Consider the following 22,770-nt stretch of genomic DNA (forward strand, 5'->3'; position numbering starts at 1 on the left):
AGCCCTAAAGAAGCTATTTTTGATTTAAAAAAAGAAGCCCTCCAGAAGCTATTTTTGATAAATAAAAAGCCCTCCAGAAGGTATTTTTCATCAAAAAACCCCTTCCAGAAGGTATTTCTGGCTGCGCTAGTACTTAACATAAAATGTACGAAGCTTGTTTTAAAAATCACAACTCTTCAGTAACGTGGTAATTACCGTGGAGAATCAGAATGATCATCAATCTGATTGTAATTCTGCCGTAGAAACGAAAAGAGCAGTATCTGCAGAAATGAGTTTTTGATATATTTGAAGAAACGCTTTTTGGGTTACTACTAACGACAACGAAATGTTGGAATTAGACATTGTTTTCGCATTTTTTACTTCCTTTTACAAAAAAGGAAGTACTGTTTTCGCGAAAAAAATTTCACTCAAAAATCGGCCTTAATTTCCATTTTTCTCACCTCCGAATGAATGTTGAGTTTTTTTTCCGACCCGATCACACGTGGATATATGCCTAGGAACCTACAGACACCCAAAATATCCATTTTGACGACCCCCGAGTTAATTACCACGAAATTTCTCGTGACGTCTGTATGTACGTATGTATGTGCGTATGTATCTCGCATAACTCAAAACCGGTATGTCCTAGAAAATTGAAATTTGGTACGTAGACTCCTAGTAGGACCTAGTAGTGTCCCTTCCCTTTTGGTTGCATTCGGATGTTTCTAACGGGCTCTTTCACCCCATTTTGTGGGGAAATCATTGTTAATTTCGATGTAAACTCAAGTGGTGTTACAATTTGGCGGACACTTGGCGATATATCGCTAGTCTTTTGGTCGTCAAATTTTGTCACCAACTTGGCAACAAATTTGGCATTTTTTTTTTAAATTTTAAATTTGCTTTCAATTTGGCCACTGTTGGTGATATTTAGAGAGTAAACAATTGAATCACATTAAAACTGCCAATAATGAGGAAATAACATTAAATTGGAGTAAAAGGAAGTAATGTGATGCACACATCAGCTCGTTTTATTTATTTATTTATTTTTATTTTTTTGTTTTTTTATCGGAAACCAAAAAAGCAAACTTGTACAATAAGGCTAATGTATAATACACGACAAAAATGCAAATAAGTGAAAAAATTGCAGATAGTGCTCTTTACCTTCCAACGGCAAAACTAATAACAGAAAGTCATGCTTGATAATAACATTATTCATGTTAGGAAAAAAATACCTTTGTGCGTAAAAGTACATGGTGATCAACAACGTTTTTGACTCCAGTGAAAGCTACTGGACGTCTTTTCATCCAAAAGCTCACTATTTGCATTGCAAAAGAGGTTCCCTGAAACCTCGAAACAAGTGTATGCGATAATCTGCTAATTTTGTGCGTCAGAACGTTGTTGATCACCATTTATTATTCATGTTGCTCTATTCAAATCTATAATTACAACAGGCAGTTTCTTCATTCATTTATTTATTATTTATTTATTTATTTATTTAATAATTTGATCAATTACGAATTCTTTATTTAATCGCACCTGACCGTTTCTAGTGTTCCTATGATTTTTCAAATTACCATAACGACAAGAGTAAATCTGGCTCGTAGTTTTTAATTTTTAGTTAGAAGAAATAATTTTCATCGTCATGATTAAAAATCGTCTGCGTTCATTCAAGGCTTAACTCAAGCAAATTTGACATTTAATAAAGAGTTTTTTTTTTTTTTTTTTTGAGGAAAATCATGTTTTTTCAGGAAAAACATCTGCATAGCTGAACTTAGCAGCAAAACTTTACCTAAATACAAAATTTCCAGATTAAATTCCCATCATTTAAGAGTGATAAGATATAAAAATATCATAACGGTATACGCTGCCAATATAATCCTTACGAAAAGAATAAGAATGCAAATTGGCCATAATATCTATATCTTTGCTGTTACCGCATCCTAAATACCAAATCCTAGTCATAATTTATCAAGTGTGAATTTCTTCTCAATTTCCATTCTATCCCATTTGTGGAAGCGAGAAACCCAACGAGTAGGGTTCTATAGCAATTCGTGATTACGAAACATATAATTTGAATTCAAGATGTCAAGATTGAAATGAACTCTAGGGGTTATGATGCTGTATGTTTTATTTTTATTTTATTTTTCAATTTGTTTTTTTTTTTTTTTTTTTTAATTTGAGAGTAGGAAATACACAGTCATCCACTTCAACAATAAGTTTATTCAAGTACTCTCAAACAAAAATTTACAATGCAAACAAACTAGACTAAATGACAAAACTTACACTATACACGACTTTCTACAAAGTATCAAATTGAAAATAAATATTTTTTACACAGACTGTTTCTGACCGACTTAGGAACTCGTATTTTGCCTCTTCAACGAGATTTTAAACACAATTTACACGTTTAAAACTAGCATGAACAATAAAATATTTTTTACGATTTTTTTCATGTTTATACAAGTAAAGTTCACTCATATCACACAAAAATATAAAAATATTGCTTAAATTTGACAAATTTATGAACAGCGTAGAAGCTTGTGCATAAAATTAGCGGTACTGTTAGATTTTCACGGCCTTCACAGAAATCGTTGAATCAAGTATAAAAAGGGTAGACGAACTAAAAACAGTCATAACACTTTTGACTTTTGACTTCTTTCCGCCACATTGGACGTACCGCTTCGGTACAAGGCTTCGGTAGAGTTCTAATTTGGCGATAATCCTGGCGTCGTTTAAATGGCGGGGGCCGTGTAAATCAAGCAGTGCCGAGGCTTCTTATTAATAAAATTGTTCATCAGTGAGATCTGTATTGTTGACTTAAACAATTGCTGTGGATTTCGTAGGAACTGACTTTTGATAAGGAGTGTTTTTTGATGACCCAACCAGAGTGATTCCTGACTGCTTAGTTCCTGAATATATACATTTTCACGCTGATGGAAAAGTTGTTATGAAGCACAACCATTTCGTCAGCATGATTAAGGCCATCATTTTCCTTTTTAGAAAAATACAGCTACATAAATGCAATTTTTCAGAGCAAAATTTACCGAAATTAAACTTGGCAGTCAATTGAAGTGTTAATTCGGTTGTTTCAGCAAACTCTTGAGCTTCACGGAAGAGACGTTTAAGCTGTTAACACTTAATTAAGTACTTGACATTTGCACTTGGCATCACAAAATCATTTGCTGGTGCTTTAATATCTACGATCTTTAATTTTGACGAATTATTCCAAAGGAGTTATTCACCAGTGGCCCAGTGGGTTCCCGAGCAACCACCAATGGGTTCATTCTCATTATTAAGGTCTCACGATTTCAACAGATAGTAGGTCTCATTAACCGATGTTTGCACTTAGAAAAACCCTCCTTTACTTATAGGCGTTATATAGTATATATATATATATAGTAAAACCTCGATGCAGTACCTAAGAGAACCCAATGCAATTATCGCTCTCGATATACCGATATATCGCAGAGATATATCGTTATATCGAGAAGCGATATACTTTTGATTTAGAAAATTATATGGCTTTTTTGTGTATAACCCAATCTTCAGGAAAAAGAAACACACCACAGCAGGCGGAAATTGGACACCAAGATGAAAACATTGAACATCCTTGATTGGATGTTTGAAATGTAATTGCTATTATAAGAGTATTTGAAAATAAGAATTACACTTGGAGAACAATTCAAGTGTTCCATTAAAATATTTCAAATTACCAAATAATTTGCACGGCAATCACAGGAGATGGTTGGCGGACTTATAGGTTTGGGGGCTCCTCTGCCCATCACAACACTAAGTAAAATATTTACCCGGTGCATTTTTGAATTTCCGTCAAGGCTCATATGCTCATGGGGCCCCTTGAAATAGCGACATCGGAAATCCGCCATTGTATGTTGTGCACAAAGTCATGGCTGCCTCAAAATGTTATTGCTGATAGCTTTTTCGTTGTATCGGATAGTTCTGAAGCGAGGTTTTACTGTATACATGACATGCATGTGATCTTGGATCGTTAAGTGCAGCGGGAAGCTCAGAAACTAATATTCTTTTGTTCAGTTCCGGATTGAAATTGTAGAAAACATTTCTACAAAACCGGTCTTGTTCCGAAGATGATTACACTATCTTCGAAATGATCACATAAAAGTGTCTTTGTGAATATGAAAGCTCTACATTTATGGATTGACTGGATTGCAGCGTTGCAATCAAGAAGGTCCAGTTTTTCTAGAAACAATGACTAATTCGATTCTTTGGAGTCTCTTGGCAATTGCCAGCACTGCCAACACAGCAACGGATGAATTTGTCTTTTTCAAAAGCACTAATTGTTCGCTTAAGCCATTTTGAAGTTAAACTGATTCATTTTCTGAACGGTGCCTGTGGATCCCGTAGCAGAAGAGAATGCAGAACAAAAGTAGGATCTTATTGACTGTATAGCTTGAGGACCTGTTGACGATATTTTCCTTATGTTTTGTTGATCCTGTAAGAAAATAAGAAATGCGTTTTAGTAAAATTTTTATTTTATATTTTTGATTTTGAACTAGAAAATTAAGGTCAGAAAGCAAATTGATTACACATAACAATGAACCCATATTTAAAAAACTGATATCTTGAGTATAAATTTGAGGGCGGAGGGGGAGGGGGCTGAAATTCGGAGAGTCGCGGAGGCCATAAAAATCTGTTTGCGCTAGTTAAATCGGTAAATTGAAAAGTTCTATGGTAAGTCGTTAAACTTGACAGATAGCAGGATAAAATAGCCTGGTGACCAGGCTCTTTATTTGGGGAGATCGTGGCAATGATTAACTCCCCCTCTCCCTGAATCTTAGAAACATAATGTAATTACGCATTTTTGAATGGATTTTTTTCGTATAAAATGTACTGAATATACACACAATTTGAATGTCATTTCAAAGATTCAACATGAAACCGTTGAAATGAGGGGGTCGACTGGTGATACATTCTCAATAATTGAGTCAGTTATCGATGGTATGAGTAAGGGGCAACGATGTCCTACCGAAGATTTCACCCAGAATCCATTGCCGTATCTCCAGATGTACTTATTTGCTACATCAAACTTCCAGTCATTGATTTTTTTTTTTTTTTTTTTGGTTCAAAAAAAAAATAATAATAATTAAAATTAATTTGAATTTTGACATCTGGAATTCAAATTATGTTTTTCGCAATCAGGAGGGTGTGTGTGTATTTAGGCGTGTGTGTTTGTGTCTGTGTGCAGGTATGAGTGCGTGGGTATGTGTCTGTGTGTGTGTATGCATGCGTGTGTGTAGGATATGGACGCAACCTGGAGACGGTTTTCGCTAGAGCAGCAGCATCGGTTGGGCCCGGTCGACGGTGGTGGTGCAGAGGAAGACGGGGGGGGGGGGATAAAATCATAGGAATTCAAAACAGTCAAATGAGACTAATAAGCAATGTGATTGCTCAAAAAAAGAAAGAAAAAAAAAACGGGAACTGCAGCTTCTGAATTGAACAGTTTTTGATTTAGCTACAAAATCAGTCATGTTTTTAAGGTTAAAGAAATAAACAACTTACTTGTAGGAGACTTTCGGTCCTTTTGTTCAATATCGTCGTTTTCCTTCTGGTACCAATAGGGATCGTTAGGGACCGGCCTGTAGAAGGGGTCATTGGAAGAGACAGGACCTACAGTCGGATACCGGTTCCCGTGTGATACGGACAATCCTAAATCAGGACAGGATGCTGAAACAGAAAAAGTTGAATTTTAACAGAAATAGTTAACGGTCTTTGGTTAATGGAAAAAATGAAGTTAACTTTTTCTGATCTATTTGTTTATCTATTTGTTTCTATGGGTTTTATTGGTATAGTCTGTAATAATTAAAATTTTGTTAATTAATTTCTGCAATAAAAGAGATGTACAGTTCTGTAGCAGATTGGAAACAATGAAAATAATGCAGAATAGAAGGATTAAGTGAAGAAATCATTGACGAAAAAATGATACATCAATTGACGAAGTATGCGCATTTTGCAATAAAAATAATAATGATGATAACAATAATAATAATAATAATAATAATAATAATAATAACAATAATGAGGATAATAATGATAATAATAATATAATAATAATTATCGTTATTTATTACTATTACTATTATTCGAAAGGAAATGAAATAAAGGGCAGGACAAGAGTTTTCAAAAGTCCTGTATCACAGTTTTCCTTAAAAATGCAATGCTGCAAGGGAAACCCATATTTTTAACTTATTCCATTTATATTTAGTAGTTTAGGCATGGAAAGAGGAAAAAAAAAAGAAAAAAGTAATTGCTTGTAGTGTTCTTCCATAATTAAAAACTTAGACAAAGATACCAGTTCGTCCACCGGGAAAACCTGCTTTTTTCGATTACAAAACATTTCATATGATTATGATAATATTTGTCGGCAAAATCTTCATTGCCAAGTTTCTGTCCAAGTCCCCACACGAGAGCACGTCCACGAATTAATAATCCAACAGAGATAAATTGGCCAACTTCCCACGCATGTGCAGCGTCATTCGAAAAAGCAGCGTGGGATTGAATCCAGCCTTGACATTATCATCCTAACTACTTCTCGCTTTAACGGTATGTTTCGGGGGGTTCTGCTCTTCAGAAGTTAGAATGTAGCTGTCTTCGCAATTCATGATCGGGGGGGGGGGGGGAGTCTGTGGCGTTAGGATAACGACGCCCTTCGGCGCTTGCATAGACACGTAGGGCGATATTACGAAACCTGCTGCCCTAATATAATGTAAAATGAATAAATGTTGCAAGTAGTCGGCAAAACAGGATTGTTTTAAAAATTATTATTATTTGGTACAAGAATGGAAAGAGTTTTGAAATGAACACAATGTTTCTTCCGCCAAAAGTAACTTAATCGGACCTAAATTTGAGGTCCTTCAAGAAGGGAGGAGGGATGAATGAAAAAAAAAAAAAATCTCTTAACCAATTCAAGTAAATTAACTACTTTTGGGAGCGAGGGATTCTACGTCAGTAGCTTTTTGAAAATGATTTTTTTTTTTCTTTTAGCTTTCGAAAACATTTTTCTTCCAAATCGAAATGAGCTTCTCTCTTTGTCATTCACATCTGTAAGCTCATTTCTTTTACATTGAAAAAGGCGCTCCTTGTAACGCCGAAACACCTGTCTGCAATAATCTAATTTGTGCAATTTGACGTTGTAATTTTTTACTTTTTATGCCTAAAGATGTTTATCTAACTTAATGTTTCCTGTTTTTGTTATACAGTAAAGCATCATTTATTCCTGCGGACTGACGTGATCCGATGTATAAATGAAAACTACATATAACCGAAACATTGACAAAACACTTCAATTTGTCAACAGTTTAACCCTACAAATGCATTATTATTTAAAAATACCTACACGGTTTCAAAGATTTTAGAATAACTAATATAAATCAATCTAATAGTTTCATCTATAAAGACATTAATTGAATTTTTAAGTAAAACTTTATGAGAAATAAGTAATTTATCTCATAAAAAATCAAAAAAGAAAATTTTAGCACATACAAGACTTACCAAGTTTGGTTATTTTCATTCCAAACAGTATCGGGTCCTCTCCCCTTTTGCAGCTGTGCCCTGCTTCCTTTATGTAAGCTTCCCTGCCACTCTGCAATACTTTCCCTGACTATTGAAAGAAACAAAAGAGAAGTAATTATGATTCAAGTGTTCAAAATTCTTGTTTAAGTTCACGATAATAATTGTTAGTGAATAATAATCGCACATGGTAACAACTGTTAAAATAGTAGTAATTTTATTCGATTCGTAACATATTAGTTAGTTTAAAAGTTAACTTTAACTGTAATTGCAACACATTTGTCGTTGTTAATAGCAGCAGTATTAAGTTAACTTTAAAATTTCAGTTGTTAGTTATTGAACAAGCATTTTATAAATAAACTAGTGGTACCCGCAGTTGAAAATTAAAAGGTCATTCGGTTCGCCTGCATATTTGCAAATAATGGATGACGATTTTCTCGCCAATTGGCTATGTTCATTCGCTCTCCCGTTCCACGTCATGATAATTTCGTATTTTATTTGTCCATCGTATGATAATTTTGCTCCGGAAAGTGTTCTTAAAATTGAAATAGAAAAAGAACAAAATCGAATTTTCGAAAAATCGCTTCGAGGTGCACACCCCCCATGCTACAAACTAACTTTGTGCCAAACTTCATGAAAATCGGCCGAACGGTCTAGGCGCTATGCGCGTCACAGAGATCCTGACAGACATCCAGACAGAGAGACTTTGAGCTTTATTATTAGTAAAGATTATCAATTTATAATGGCAGTGATTCTACTTTTTGAGCGGGAACGCTAAAGAGAAACTGATTTACCTGAGGTAACACAACTTTAATGGACAGCTATTCTATTAAATTCGATCAATAAAATTGAATTCTATTAATTTAGATTAATAAGCCAATTTAACACAACTATGTCGATGATTTTTTTTTTCACTTTAATCGAACTTAAAGTTGACTTAAAATAAGGATAAATATCCAGCATTAGATCTATCTGACTAAAAATCATTTTCTGTCTGACGCAATGAGTAAATTGAATTTAACCAAAATTCGATTATTGTTGAGTTGAACACGTTTATATCGAGCCCGGATTAAATGAGATCCTAGTTTTCACGTGTTTCTGTAAAGCACCAACTACTTAAATGAAGTACATAAAATACACCGCCAGCTCAGTCATTCGCGGTCCAGCTCAGTCCTCGGATGGAATGACTGAGCTCAGTGGCGCACACAAGGGAGGGGTCCAGGGGGTCCGGACCCCTCCCTCGAGCTCTTGCATTTGTTTTTTCGTTTGATTTTGATTCTCTATATTTTGTTCGTACAATTATTCCAAACAAAGTTTACAACCATTTCGGTGCAATAATAGGAGAAAAAAAAATATCTCATATTAATATATATATTTTTTAATTTTGCACTTTTCCTATAACGAATTGCACGTGTGAGGGTTCTTTCTTGACTTCGAGGAGGCTAAAAACATGCCTAAGTAGCACCATGTGGGATGAACGTTTAAATGGTCTTCCACTGCTGAATTCAAGCAATGTCACCATCACACTAGAGGAAGTTATAAATGAAATCGAAAGACTAACTAGAAAATTTTATTTTATTATATGATGTTTTAAAAGCCTATAGAAACAGACTATAAATGAAAACACCATAATAATCATGCTTTTAGTTTGGTAATTGCATATTATAATGATATTTTCTTATTAATTATGTTAATTATTTATTCAATAACTCATTTTTCACTGTTTTTTCTTCTTGCGAATCGATAAATTAAGTGAATATGTTTGACGTCGTGTTGGAATGTGATATGAAAATGGATCCTGGACCCTCCCCTTACAAAATTCCTGCTTGCGCCACTGACTGAGCTGGCGGTGTATTTTATGTATTTCTGCCTTAGGCCTTGGCTATAGGGCGGTAACTTACTGAAATTACTTGAATGAAGTTTTAGCCGTAATTGTTCAAAATTCATGGTAGTACATACTGAACATTTCGTTAGTTACACAATTAAATTTGTACTTCATTTGAATAATGTCCCTTTTGTATTTCATATAAACGTTATTTGAGTAAAATACAACAAATGATGACCTCCTCCCGTGCAATGAAAGTGCTCTCGGTGCGTAAAAATAAAAATAAAATCACCACATGAAAGTAAACGAGTAAAAACAACTAATTTTTTTTTCTATGAAAAACGATAAGTTACTTTTTTCTAAGTGTTTCTTCTGAGATTTTATTTCTTCAAGCTGTTGGTTTTATCTAACTAATGTGATGGTCATAAGCATTAAGTTACCGCCCTTAAGCAAGGGCTATGGCAGAACTTCATGCAATGTACCGACGGCTCGTCTCGTTTATGAAATTCACAGACTGCAGTTTCGTCCTTGTTATAGTCAGTCTGAAACAGCCAATAACCGAGCTGGAGGCAAATGTTCTCTCATTGAAGCTGAGATTACCAGCAAACTGGTAGCTAAGATGAATTTAGCACACCAGCGAGAGACCAGCGCAAGAAATAGTGCGGTTCGACTATTGCAGACGGAGTCCATAGTAAAAGTGAAACTACAGTCTCTGAATGTCGTAACGGTCTGTCGGTTTTTTAATGTAATGTGATAGCCGTTTTTTTAACTACTTAAGTGGACAGTGCCAAAAATAATTTGTAATCAATACTCACGAAGCATTGGAATCCTTCCATTTCTCTTCTTTGGGTGTATGTGAATGTTACCCCAGAAGATGACTCCCAGCTTCCCAAGCAGCGGTACTCACGCTCTGCCGAAAAAGAAGAAATCAATCAATGCATTGTCGTTTCAAACAGCAAGTTGTGGAATTTAAAATTATCAGAATTTCAAATAACGTTTCAAATTAATAGAAAAGAGAAATAAATAAATTCTAGTACACTACCACTTCACTTCAAACCACAAGTTGTTCTAGTAAAAATGATCACATTTTTGAATAAGGGTTAAAAGTCGAAAGCAAAGAGAAGTGGTTAAATTCTAGTTCACTATCACTTCAAAGCATAAAATTTTTAATAAAATGTGATCATATTTTAAAATAAGGGTTCAAATTGAAAGAAAGAACGATTTGGTGAAATTGTAGGAAACTTTCATTGCAGGAAACTTGAGTGGATTTTCCATTTACATCTTTTAACACGTGTTCAGTCACATGTCACAAGTGTTTATGATAATGCAGTGAAATCCCGTTACAACGAGTATCAACGCTACCCGTTTCAACAAATGTAATTTTCAGTCCCAATTTAATTTCCATTATATTGATTGAATTATATTCCCGATACAAAGAACAAATTTTGCGGCTCCTTTACGTTGGTTGTTACGTGGTTTCGCTACAAGTTTTAAAAAAAATAAAATAATAAAGCTGACCCAAAGAGTAAAGAAACAAAATTTCCCCGACCATGCGCGCTTCTGTCGTACGCGCGAACGAAAGGAATGCCAGACGAGAGTTGCACCGTTACGCGCGCTATGTCACAAATCGGTTTACCCTCCCATAATAAGTTATCACTTCAAAAACCCTTCGCTCACGGCCGTATAATTTAGAGACGACAGGATGACGCAAAATTTTCATGACCTCCCTCTGACTTTGAGCAAAATCCAGGGTTCGCCACCGATTCATTACACGAAATAGGTATCCGGACTTTCACCTTTGATTGGTGGAGAAATTTTCTGATTTAAGGCAGGCCTGGAGTCCCACTTTGAGTTCATGTAGTCAGTGAAGCAGGCAATGGAGGCACTTATAAGTATAGTGAGGGGGAAGGGTAGGTTACTTTTTACACTGGCTTGGAAAAATTTTCCCTTTTAAATCAGGCCTATAGCCCCACTTTGAGGTTATGGACCTATAAAACAGGGTGGAGGAATGTAGGAGGGAGAGATAGTTGCCTTGAGCCCCGTTTTGAAACCGTCGCAAATCCCAATTTGCGTTAATAGGACCCATAAATCCCACGAGGGAGGACACCTAAAACATTTGTAGTGGGTATTTTAAACTATATTTTCCACCATTTTTGGTGGGGCTTGCTTTTGGAGGAAGTTGTTCAGTAGCATTAGGGATTGCACAATTGCTCTTGGGGTCCGAGTTTCCCTGAATGTGTCCCATTTTGTGAGGAATCATTGCACACTTCTCAGAGATTAGTATAATAGAATGTAATGTAACATAACTTTCGAATGTATATATAGAATGTACCTTGTCACTTTCGCATCGTGAACCAACGTCAGCATTAGTTGCCGATTTAGAAGGCTGCTTTTTGCAGGATGGCTACACTTTTTAGATCTACTGAATCGCTTTTTTTTTCCCTCTTGGTAAAGGCTGGAATCCTCCCAACACTAGAGCAAAATTCACCTCGAGCGCTAAGCACTCCGTTTAAATGGCAATCGGACATCATTTCCAGTTGGCTTCCATTCTCTACCAAAAAGCGACACTCATGAAAGCGCCTAATGATACAAATTTCGCTTTTTTCTCGGCATTCCGTGGTGCCATCCTTCTCCGGTCGGTAGAGCCCCTGATGACAATGATTGGCCAGTGGCCAGCCAAGCGTGCAGGAGTTGTTTGCCCCAACAAGAAGGTTGCGGTTACACTCCAAAGAATCGGTTTTTTCTCCCTTTTAGATTTCCTCTTATGCTAATCGGCAGTCAAGTGAGACAGGACATCAAGGATGAAGTTTTTTTTTTCGGATCTCGTTAGATTCCGCTGCCAGCTACTGCAGAAGAATAGTTTCGTTAGGGTCGGTCCTGGATTCAAAAGTACAACGTCCGAGCTTCTTTCACATGTTCTTTAGATTCGGGAGCCCGTGCATTTACTATTATTGTAAAGTAGCAGAATAATTATGCCACAAAGCAGCATAAAGAAAGACATTTAGTGATGCTACAGAGGTTGTAGCAAAATTAGTTTGTACCGTCGTGAAATAGAGTGACAATGAGTTGAAGTGAGAAACAGAGTTATTTTTTAAAAAATGTATCAAGGGTTTCACTCGGATGAATTACAGTATCACAAAAGTCGCAACTTGATGCCTTAATGAAGGTGCACCATCTAACCGCAGAACATGTGTTAGCAGTACTTTTGCTATCCGAACCATATAACAAGATTGTTTTCTCATCTATTGCTTCTCCCCAACGGCAGAAGTTTCAGTTTGAGCTTCTTCACTTCATCAAGAAGTTGTGGAAAAAAAAACATTACATTGCGCAGTATAAGTTGCACCAGGAATCTGCCGTCTGTACGCTTAACCTCCTATGCCTTTCTATCAAGGCATCATCTTCATCTTAGAATATGTTTCTTTCTCCATCTCCAGCACGAGTACTTTTCTTTAAATGATGTAATTGCATACTGTCACAATTATTGCAGCAAGAAATGCATGTACCTTTCACTCATTTTTTTATACTTCCTTTTACAAAAAAGTAAGTGTTGTATTCGCAAAAAAATTTTCACTCAAAAATCGGCCTTAATTTCTATTTTGCTCTCCCCCGAATGAATGTTGGGTTTTTTTTCGACTCGACCACACGTCGATATATGCCTAGGAACGTACAGGCACCCGAAATATACTTTGACGATCCCGAGTTAATTACAACGAGTTTTCTCGTGACATCTGTATGTACGTATATATGTGCGTATGTGTGTATGTATCTCACATAACTCAAAAACGGTATGTCCTAGAAAGTTTTAAATTTGGTACGTGAACTCCTAGTGGGGTCTAGTTGTGCACCTCCCCTTTTGGTTGCTTTTTGGGGGGAAATCATTGGTAATTTCGATGTAAACTCAAGTGGTGTTATAATTAGACGGACACTTGGCGATATATCGCCAGTCTCTTGGTCGCCAAGTTTTGTCACCAACTTGGCGACAAATTTGGCGATTTTTTTTAATTTTAAATCTGGTTTCGATTTGGCCACTGTTGGTGATATTTAGAGAGTAAACTATTGAATCACATTAAAATTGCCGGTAATGGGGGAAATGACATTAAATTGGAGTAAAAGGAAGTCATGTGATGCACACATCAGCTCATTTATTTCTAAGAACAAAAAGAGCAAATCGGTTTCCTTCGTGCAGAACAATAAATGAGCAAACCAATGTTAAGTACAAAATGCAAAGTTTCACATCATTTTTGTCCTAGATTTGAAGTTTTGTTACAATTTCTTGGACAAGCTGCATCTAACACAGATTTGAGCAAAACTCCCGTACCGCGTTCGAAAACATGTTCTTGTTCGTTTAACCCCGAACATGAGTGTTGCACAATTCTTTGGCTACACTCTTTAGATGACTTTGTTGCAACACTTACGGTAGAATCTACCCCAGAGAAATACGAGCATCTTAACAGACTCCACACTCCAACGAATTGGCAATGAGTGTCTTTACAGAATATTGAACTAACACTATTTTTCTGTTACTAGTCAGTAAAATAATTATTTTTTATCTACTTGGTAAACATTTGTCCGAATAAAATGCTACTTGGCAAGTAAGAACCTATGAGTAGTTTTACTTGCAACAGACCGTAAATGGTAAAATCCTATTATTTAGTTTTCTTTGTTAATTCTAAAGCTTATTGTTCAATTTCGGAATATAGCTTGGCTTTGTTTAGAGAGCTCCGCTCACTGAAGAAATGATTCACGAAGAAACTATGCAATATATTCGAGAAATGTTTGTAGCAAATTTTTGCCTTAAGCTATTCATCACAATCAACACAATAGTTTTTTTTCTTTATATTTCAATTTGTAGGTAACTAATTACATTGTTTTTCCTTTGAATAGAAAAAATTCTAGAAAACCACCGGAAATTTTAAAAAAAAAGGTAATTACAAGAAAAGAAAGTACAGAAAAAGTTCCCCGGGATGGAGAAGGGGCAGAGGACGCCGAAATTAGAACAGGATGCCGCATGTGCAGAAAGACTGAACTCATCAAGTAAGTTCTTTGTTGCATTGACAGCTTCTATTCAGTGGCGGATCATGCGATTTTGGGGCCCCAGGCGCAACCTATCCGGAGGCCCCCTTTATGACACAACGAAAGTGATATGGTTTCCTATATTTACAATGCATAAAATGATATTTTTTTGAATCAACAAGCTTTGGGGGGGGGGGGAGATTATTCTTATTTAAAAAGGAAAAACAACGATATTTCTGACAAAAAAAGTTTACTGCGAAAAATTTTGTCTTTGTTTTTTGGTAATTTAGGTAGTGCAGGGTGTGAGATCCGAACCCCGATTTCAGACCATCCAGCAAAATCCCAGCTTTCCCCTGTTTTTCAATGCGCATCATTCAGTGGCGCAACCAGAGAGAAAAAAAAAATCTTAGGGGCGGGAGTTTTTTTTCATTTGGCCAGAAAAAAAAGAGAGAGGAGAAAGAGAACCTTTAATAGGATAGAAAAAATAAGGAGAGAGGGGGGTTTTCCCGGGGATTTTCTCCCGGGAAAAATTTTAAACTCGTAGTTTTAAAAACGCAGTTTTAGACTTTCTTTGATGATGTTAGGGGGCACAAAGGTGCAGCTGCAGGCAGGTCCGGATCTGCGCACCCGCAGACCCCGTAGTGCGGGAGTGCACCTGGTCTTTTTACGGCCTAAGAAATTGAAGAAAAACCTGAAAAAATCTAGCACTCTAAGACTTATTAACGTTACAAATATACACTGCTGGCCTCTGAGGCCCTACAAATTTTGTTGTAGGGGGTCTGAAATTTATAGATCCGGTCCTGGGTGCAAGGGTCTCAGCGGAAAGTTGTTGAAATTGAAGTCCTAAAAATACGATTATAGGTTATAATTATTGACATTAGGGTAAGGGATGGAGCTCAGGGACTGCCTTTAATCGATTTTTTTTCAAAACAATAGATAGAGATCAATTCCTCCTCCCCCTCCCCAATTTTCGAAACTGTATAGTTTCAAAAATACAACAGTAGACAAACTTTACGGGATATTTAAAATCTGATGAAAACCTTCGTGAGAGATTTGCTTTTGTTTCTTTCTTGAAAATTGTACAGTATAATGAAATCCATACTTAAAGGATAACTTAATAGGCTAGACCGGTTATAGTTTAGACACGTTTTTACATTTTGATTTTTGTTATCTTTGTTATTTTATATTTTTCGTTACGAGGGTTACGTACCAAATCAAAATTTCATCGGATGCAAGCACTATTTTCCTATTAAATAATGATTTCAAACCTTTGTAGAGATAATGTATTCGCAACAATAATATCTTAAATTTCTTCTCGAAATTTATTAACTACTAGCTGCGTCGCCCGGCTTTGCACGGTCCACCTCGAAAATAAAAGTTATGTCAAGTGACGCGAGTTCAACACTCAGGCTTGAACCAAAACAAAAAAAAAAAAATCAGTGAAATTTTGCGGCAGATTGCGGAAAAAACCCCAAAAAGTAAACATTTTAAATCTCCTGTGATTACAGGAAAAGCCTCAAAACAAAAACAAGAATTTTACCTGTGTGTATTCGAGAAAAAAAATGGCAACAGATCTTTCATCTCAATAATTTTCTTCACGCTATACATTTTAATAAAAGCGTTGTTTGCGAAAAGTTGAGATGAAGCACTGAATAATAATTTGAATGGAGGAAAGCCTTCGAAAAATAGTGATTTGATTTTGAAATCTAAGAGTCATAATTAAAAGTTTTTAATTGATATCTCCGCTAATTATTATCGGAGAATTATGTTAAATAGCCAAACATGAAGACGGGAGGATTACGAATCCATCGATACCTGGTTCGATGGTCAGTTCACTGTCGTTCGGGAGAAGAAGCTTGGACATAGATAGATAGATAGATACTCAGATTTTATATGTATAAGATACTCAACGTGAGTCAAGTAGATACACAAATGAATAAACTGTTGCGCTGAAGTAATAAGCGAAATGAAGTTTTTAAGGGTTGTTTTGAAAGAAGATTCTCACAAAATATTTTATTCGAGTGAGATGCTAAAAGTAAATTTGATTTAGTTAATGTAAATCAAGTATGGCTATCTTCTCCAAATTACGCTCTTTTAAATATTTCTAGAGTAATTTCATTCATTTGAGGGGTTTTTTTTTTGAGCAATCACGATTGCTTATTGTTCTCATTTGACTGTTTTTGGCAGTGTTGCCAGATTGGGGGAAATTTCCCCATTTTGGGGGAAATCTGGTGCTCTCTGGGGAAATTTTGGGAAATTGGGTTTTGAGGGGAATTCTTTGGGGAAAAATTTTTTCCTTGGGGGAAACCTGGGGAAAAAAATTTTTTTTTTCGTATTTAAATTCGCGTCTTGACATCTGGTAGTTACGTTGTTTGTATCAAACAGCGTTGGCGTAGCTTTGCTCAACTTTATGGAATTCGCATTTCGCATTATGTGGAATATTATGCTACGGAATTTGCATTAATAGTTCTTGCGTTAGTAACTAGTTGATACGTGAAACAGGCAAAAGTAAGTGTGATGAAGAATGTTCTTAGATAAATATATACAAAAATCATAGTTTAAATGTACATATAGAAGCAGAGTAAGTAAATGCGAGTTGAAAGAAAATATTAGGTTATTTCTTATCTTTCGGCCTTGTATTTATGACTAGTGGCACCCGCACGGCTTTGCCCGTAGTAGGAAATTAAAAGTATTTTGATTCCCCTGTATATTTACAAATAATGCATGATGAATTTCTCGCCAATTGGTTTGCCCACGTCACGGTTCCGCATTATGATAACTTGGTAATTTAGTCGTCCATCTTCTGAAAATTTTGCTCGGGAAAATGTTCGTAAAATTGGAATAGTAAAAGAACAAAATCGAATTTTCGAAAAATCGCTTAAAGGTGCACACCCCCATGCTACAAACTAATTCTTTGCCAAATTTCATGAAAATCGGTCGAACGATCTAGGTGCTATGCGCATCACAGAGATCCTGACAGAGAGACTTTCAGCGTTATTATTAGTAAAAATAAAAAAAAGATAAAGAAGACAAAAAAAAAGCGAAAATGGGAAGAAAAAAAAGTTGGGGAATTTTATAAGAAAATTTGGCTATTTGGGGAAAAAAAATTTTTTTCAAGAGACCAAAAATATCAGAGAAAGTCAACTCATTTTATGAAAATATTAGTGGAAAAATAATTTTTGAATTTGGGGAATTTTGATAGAAAACATCGCTTTTTGGGGAAAAGTTGGAAGGGAATTGGGGGGAAATCAGGATTTGACCGTCCGGCAACACTAGTTTTTGGCGTTACGCTGATTTTATTTTCCCGCCAGCACCCTCTGCCAGCACCACTGTCGTGTCGACCGGCCTCACGATGCTGCTCCTCTTGCGAAAACCGTCTCCAGGTTGCGTCCATGTCCTACACACATATGCATACACACACACGCCTACACACTCATGCCTGCGCACAGACACAAACACACACTCCTACACACATACACACACTCATGCCTGCACACAGACACAAACACATATGTCTTCAAACACACACACGAACGCCTACACACACAGCACTGCAGACACAACACGCACACACATGCATACACACACACGCACCCACACACATGCTCCTACACAAACATACACGCTCGTGATTGCGAAAAACATAATTTGAATTCAAGATGCCAAAAATTCAAATTGATATATATATATATATATATATATATATATATATATATATATATATATATATATATATATATATATATGTATATATATATATGTATATATATATATATATATATATATATATATATATATATATATATATATATATATATATATATATATATATATATATATATATATATATATATATATATATATATATATATATATATATATATATATATATTTATTTATTTAGCAATCACGAATTGCTTATTGATTATTTACTTGACCCAAGTTGATGTTGCTCTGATTTTTCAGATTACTATGGCGATGGCTGTTTTTATTATTTATTTAGAGAGCAAAATTTTCGTAGCCATAGTTACAAATCGTCTGAGGCCAGGGGCGGCAAATAGGGAGGGGGGTGAGAGGGGTGGTTGCACTCCCAAATTTTTCATTCAGAATAATAAAAAAAGGTCAATTCATTTAAGATAACTTATAAAATCATTTGCCTCGTCTGCATTTTCAGAACAGAAAAAACTGATTTAGAATAATTATTTTCCTTAACTAAAGAAGTAGTCTCTTCATATAGGTTAAATATGTCAAAAATGCGTAGTCTATATGATCGGGCATCTTGTATGATGAGATGCCGGTACAGTGCTGAGTTGCAAACAAAAAAAGACGGCTTGGAATAATCATAACTCCGCGGCAGGGCTGTGGAGTCGGAGTCGGGCTAATTTAATGTAAAGGAGTCGGAGTCGTTCGAAAACATGTCGACTCCGACTCCGGGTTTCATTTTTTTTTCTTTAATTTTCCCTGACTCTCCTTGAATTTTTTGAAAAATTAACTACCAATTAATTTGATTACATGTATAAATACCTACTAATAAGAAAATAACTCATTGTGGCAACCAGCTGGCTTGATTGTTTATCGAATTTTTCTGTAACAGCTACCTACGCCATCTCCTAGTTTGCTTATTTTCTAACTTAATTTAACTGATAGCAACTGTCAGCAAACAATTTTGTTGCCTAACATTTTCTAAGTAATTACTTTGAAATAAAAATAATATATTTTTTACCTCAATCTCTGTTATAAAATAGTAAAATAAATGCATGTATCGCTTGAGCAAGTCGAGAAACTTCTCAGGGTGCTTGGTAAATTCGAAAGAGTGTTGGTACGAAAGCACAAATAAAAAAGATCCGATAAAATATAGGGGATAATGTTGTACCTTGGAACACTTTTCATATTTTAATTTTTAACGTCAATTATTTGAATCAAATTTAAAATCTAAAAGTCACATTAAAATAGCCCAACATACTTCTGTAGAATATATACTTTTTAATTCAGACAATTTGAAAATAAAATGTTGCCAGCCATTTAAAGTATAAGTTCCAAGCTACCCCATGGTTCAACATCCTATTGTACCTTGGGGCACATCCTGTTGTTCTATGGGAAAGTCTTCATGATTCAGGAAACAGCCTTATTATACTTGAACCAATTTTGCACCAGAAAAGAAAAAATTGTTTAAAAGACTACATATAAGATTAGAACATTGTTCCATGTTCCTAAACATATCTTAATTATTAAGAACCATGCATATGTTGTACCTTGCAACGTGTCCTAAGGTACAAAATGTTTGGCTTTCCCAAGGTACAATTACCACGTGGTTTAATGAAAACCAAAATGATGGTCAATCCAGAAGCACTATAAATAATTTGCTTATGAGAAAATAATGAAAGTACTTCTCTTTTATAACAGAATAAAATTCAGTTGGCTAAATTTACAAATACATACAAAGACGGAAAATGAAATGAAAAGGAAGAAAATATCTACTTTTGAGTCATGAAATTTCTCTTTCTCTCACAAAATCGTCAATTTTACTCATTTGATGCTGATTTTTACTATGTCACCATTTAGGGTGAAAGGTTACTATTAGAGATTATAAAAACATGGCTGCTAAAAATAGATTCTTAGAAATTCGCAGTGCCCCAAGGTACAAACTCTCCCCTAAATGTTTTTTTTTAATTCTAAAAATTTTATCTAAGAAAGCTTGGTTAACACTGAAAAGTACAAAATAAAATTAGTATACGATTTATTGCTTACAACACTCAGTAATTATAATTAATCCTACAATCTTCATATTAAGGTTAATTCTGAAGCCGTCAATTAAAAAAGTAAAATTAAAAATTGAACCAAGAAATGTAGGTATAGTTAAAGCTATTCGTACAAAGCTGTATACCGCCGCATTTTGTGTAAAAGTGCTCCAGACATACATGTACACGACCTCTCTCCGCAATATAGTGCAATATTTTTGTTGAAATTTTTAAGATGAAATTTAAGATTTATTATTGGGAAATTTTTTCAGAATTAAAGAATCTCAATTTTTATAAACTCTGAAATTAAGTTGAGGTGTCACCCACCAGATGAGTGCCACCCGGGAGGGAAGGGGAGGGGCGCCACCTCTGAAGAAAAATTTTTGACTTAGCAAAAAAGTTTTTTTTTCTTTCAAAACTCTTTCTCTCACTCTTCTCAGTGCTTTCAAAAATTGAAAGCACATGATTTGATCAGCATCTGTTAAACATTAAAGGGGAGAAATTAATCTTATTCATTTTTTTAAAAAATGGGACTTTTTAGTAATCTTACTTTAGAAATCGCACTTACCGGATAATTTGATTTTCATATTGAATTTCTAACGTTGTATGCATCTTAGGTTTACAATAAAATACAACGCGAAAATTTCATAAAAAGGAATTAATATTTGAATCTCTATTTAGGAGTCCCCCCCCCCCTTCCCATAAGGGGGGATTTGAAAAAATAAATTTAAAAAAATAAAAAAGCCGCAGTCGGAGTCGGATGTTTCAAAATCTTGGAGTCGGAGTCATCTATTTTCCGTCCGACTCCGCAGCCCTGCTCGGCAGCAGGAAAAATTCAGCATCGTAAAAAGAATGTTGCGTAGGAGCATTGCCTCAAAAAGAACTTTTCCCGACTCTTTCGAAACAATTTCGTTTTTTAACTTATGACCAAAAAGGAAAACGCATTGGAGAAAAAAAAAAGTGTGATTGCTCACCTAAATCCCAGGGCTGTTTTATTTTTGTAAATGCTTTTTTCTATCATTAAACTAGCAAGATTCTGAACACTGTTACAAGACAACACTCACTGACTGAATTACTGAATTGGATAGAAATGTACCGGACAGAACAGTTCTCGCGGCGATTTTCCAAGGTCAACCCAACCCCCCCTGTCTTAGTGCCATAAAAATGCCTTTCCTTTTGTTACTTCTTATCTAAACCCCACTATCTCAGGGACAAAATTCGACCTTGAAGAAAGAAGGGGAATTCTCCGATCTCGGAAAAAAGTGCTGAGTTACGGTAGAGTGCGAAATATGCTAGATGAAGTTTTCCGGAGGAAAGAAACAAATATATATTTTGAAACTTTAAACCTTATACACATACAAAAAAAAAATGTCCAAAATTTTTCTTCTGGAAAAATTTAAACAAATCCACCAGAAGCCTGGGGGACCCTTTAGATGCAGGGGGAATTATTGGGAGCAATCAGCCCTCACCTAAAATCCATGACTAACTGTCAATTTCCAGGCGTTTCGGGCATTTTCCACTCAAAATTATGCTTTTCCAAGGCATATCCACAAAAAAAAAAAAAAAAAAAAAAAAAAAAAAAAAAAAAAAAAAAAAAAAAACAGTTTTTTCTTCCAGAAAAATCCAAATGAAGACAACTGAAGCCTGGGGGGCCCTTTAGACGCAGGGGGGCCCTATTGGGAGCACCCAGCCCGCGCCTAAAATCCATGGCAAACTGTCAATTTACTGGACTTTTGAGCATTTTCCACTCAAAATTTTGATTTTCCATGGCAAATTCTCAAAAGAAAGTTTTTGTCCCAGAAAAATTCAAACGAAGGCAGCTGAAGTCTGGGGCCTCTTTAGACGCAGGGGGCCCTATATTGGGAGGAATCAGCCCGCGCCTAAAATCCATGACAAACTGTCAATTTACAGGACTTTTGAGCTTTTCCGCTCAAAATTTTGATTTTCCATGGCAAATTCTCAAAAGAAAGTTTTTGTCCCAGAAAAATTCAAACGAAGGCAGCTGAAGTCTGGGGGCCTCTTTAGACGCAGGGGGCCCTATATTGGGAGCAATCAGCCCGCGCCTAAAATCCATGACAAACTGTCAATTTACAGGACTTTTGAGCATTTTCCGCTCAAAATTTTGACTTTCCATGGCAAATTCTCAAAAGAGAGGTTTTTTCTCCCCAAAAAAAATCAAACGAAGGCAGCTGAAGCCTGGGGCCCCTTTAGACGCAGGGGGCCCTATAGTGAGCAATCAACCCGCGCCTAAAATCCATGGCTAACTGTCAATTTCCAGGGAGTTTTGAGCATTTTCCACTCAAAATTTTGACTTTCCATCTTTGAGGAAGTGACGCGGCTCCGAGGCCCCTTGCTTTGCTGGAGGCCCCAGCTAGCGCCTCATGCGCCTATTCGGTGATCCGCCACTGCTTTCTATTCCACAAGAATGTTCGAAGATATGTTGTGGCAAAAAGAACAGGCTGCCCGGTAGACAGGTTAATTACAAATCGTTACACATCGTTGAACAATTAATGTCGAGGGGAGGGGGCATTCGATCTTTTTGTACCTGGTCTTGTCGAAGTGCGGATAAAATCGGCGGTTTTCTGTTCGCGCGGTGTAGTGTTGAGGTTGTTTTGTCGTTCTCTTGTTGAAAGTCATGAGGAAGTGTATTATTTCTTTCCAATGGATCTCTTG

General features: G+C 35.8%; 1 protein-coding gene across 1 annotated transcript in view; it reads right to left on the reverse strand.

Moving 5' to 3' along the window:
• Nucleotides 1-4,154: 4,154 nt before the first annotated feature.
• Nucleotides 4,155-22,770, reverse strand: part of LOC129226274 (uncharacterized) — a 40,776-nt gene continuing 22,160 nt past the window's right edge. Inside the window, exons 12-15 of the mRNA XM_054860875.1 lie at nucleotides 10,162-10,256; nucleotides 7,504-7,612; nucleotides 5,515-5,679; nucleotides 4,155-4,447 (exon numbers count right to left, since the gene is read on the reverse strand). Of these exons, the coding sequence (XP_054716850.1) occupies nucleotides 4,317-4,447; nucleotides 5,515-5,679; nucleotides 7,504-7,612; nucleotides 10,162-10,256 (500 nt within the window). The 3' untranslated portion in view covers nucleotides 4,155-4,316. The remainder of the gene's footprint in view (nucleotides 4,448-5,514; nucleotides 5,680-7,503; nucleotides 7,613-10,161; nucleotides 10,257-22,770) is intronic.

The sequence above is a fragment of the Uloborus diversus genome, chromosome 7 (genome assembly GCF_026930045.1).
Source record: "Uloborus diversus isolate 005 chromosome 7, Udiv.v.3.1, whole genome shotgun sequence".
NCBI lineage: Eukaryota > Metazoa > Arthropoda > Arachnida > Araneae > Uloboridae > Uloborus > Uloborus diversus.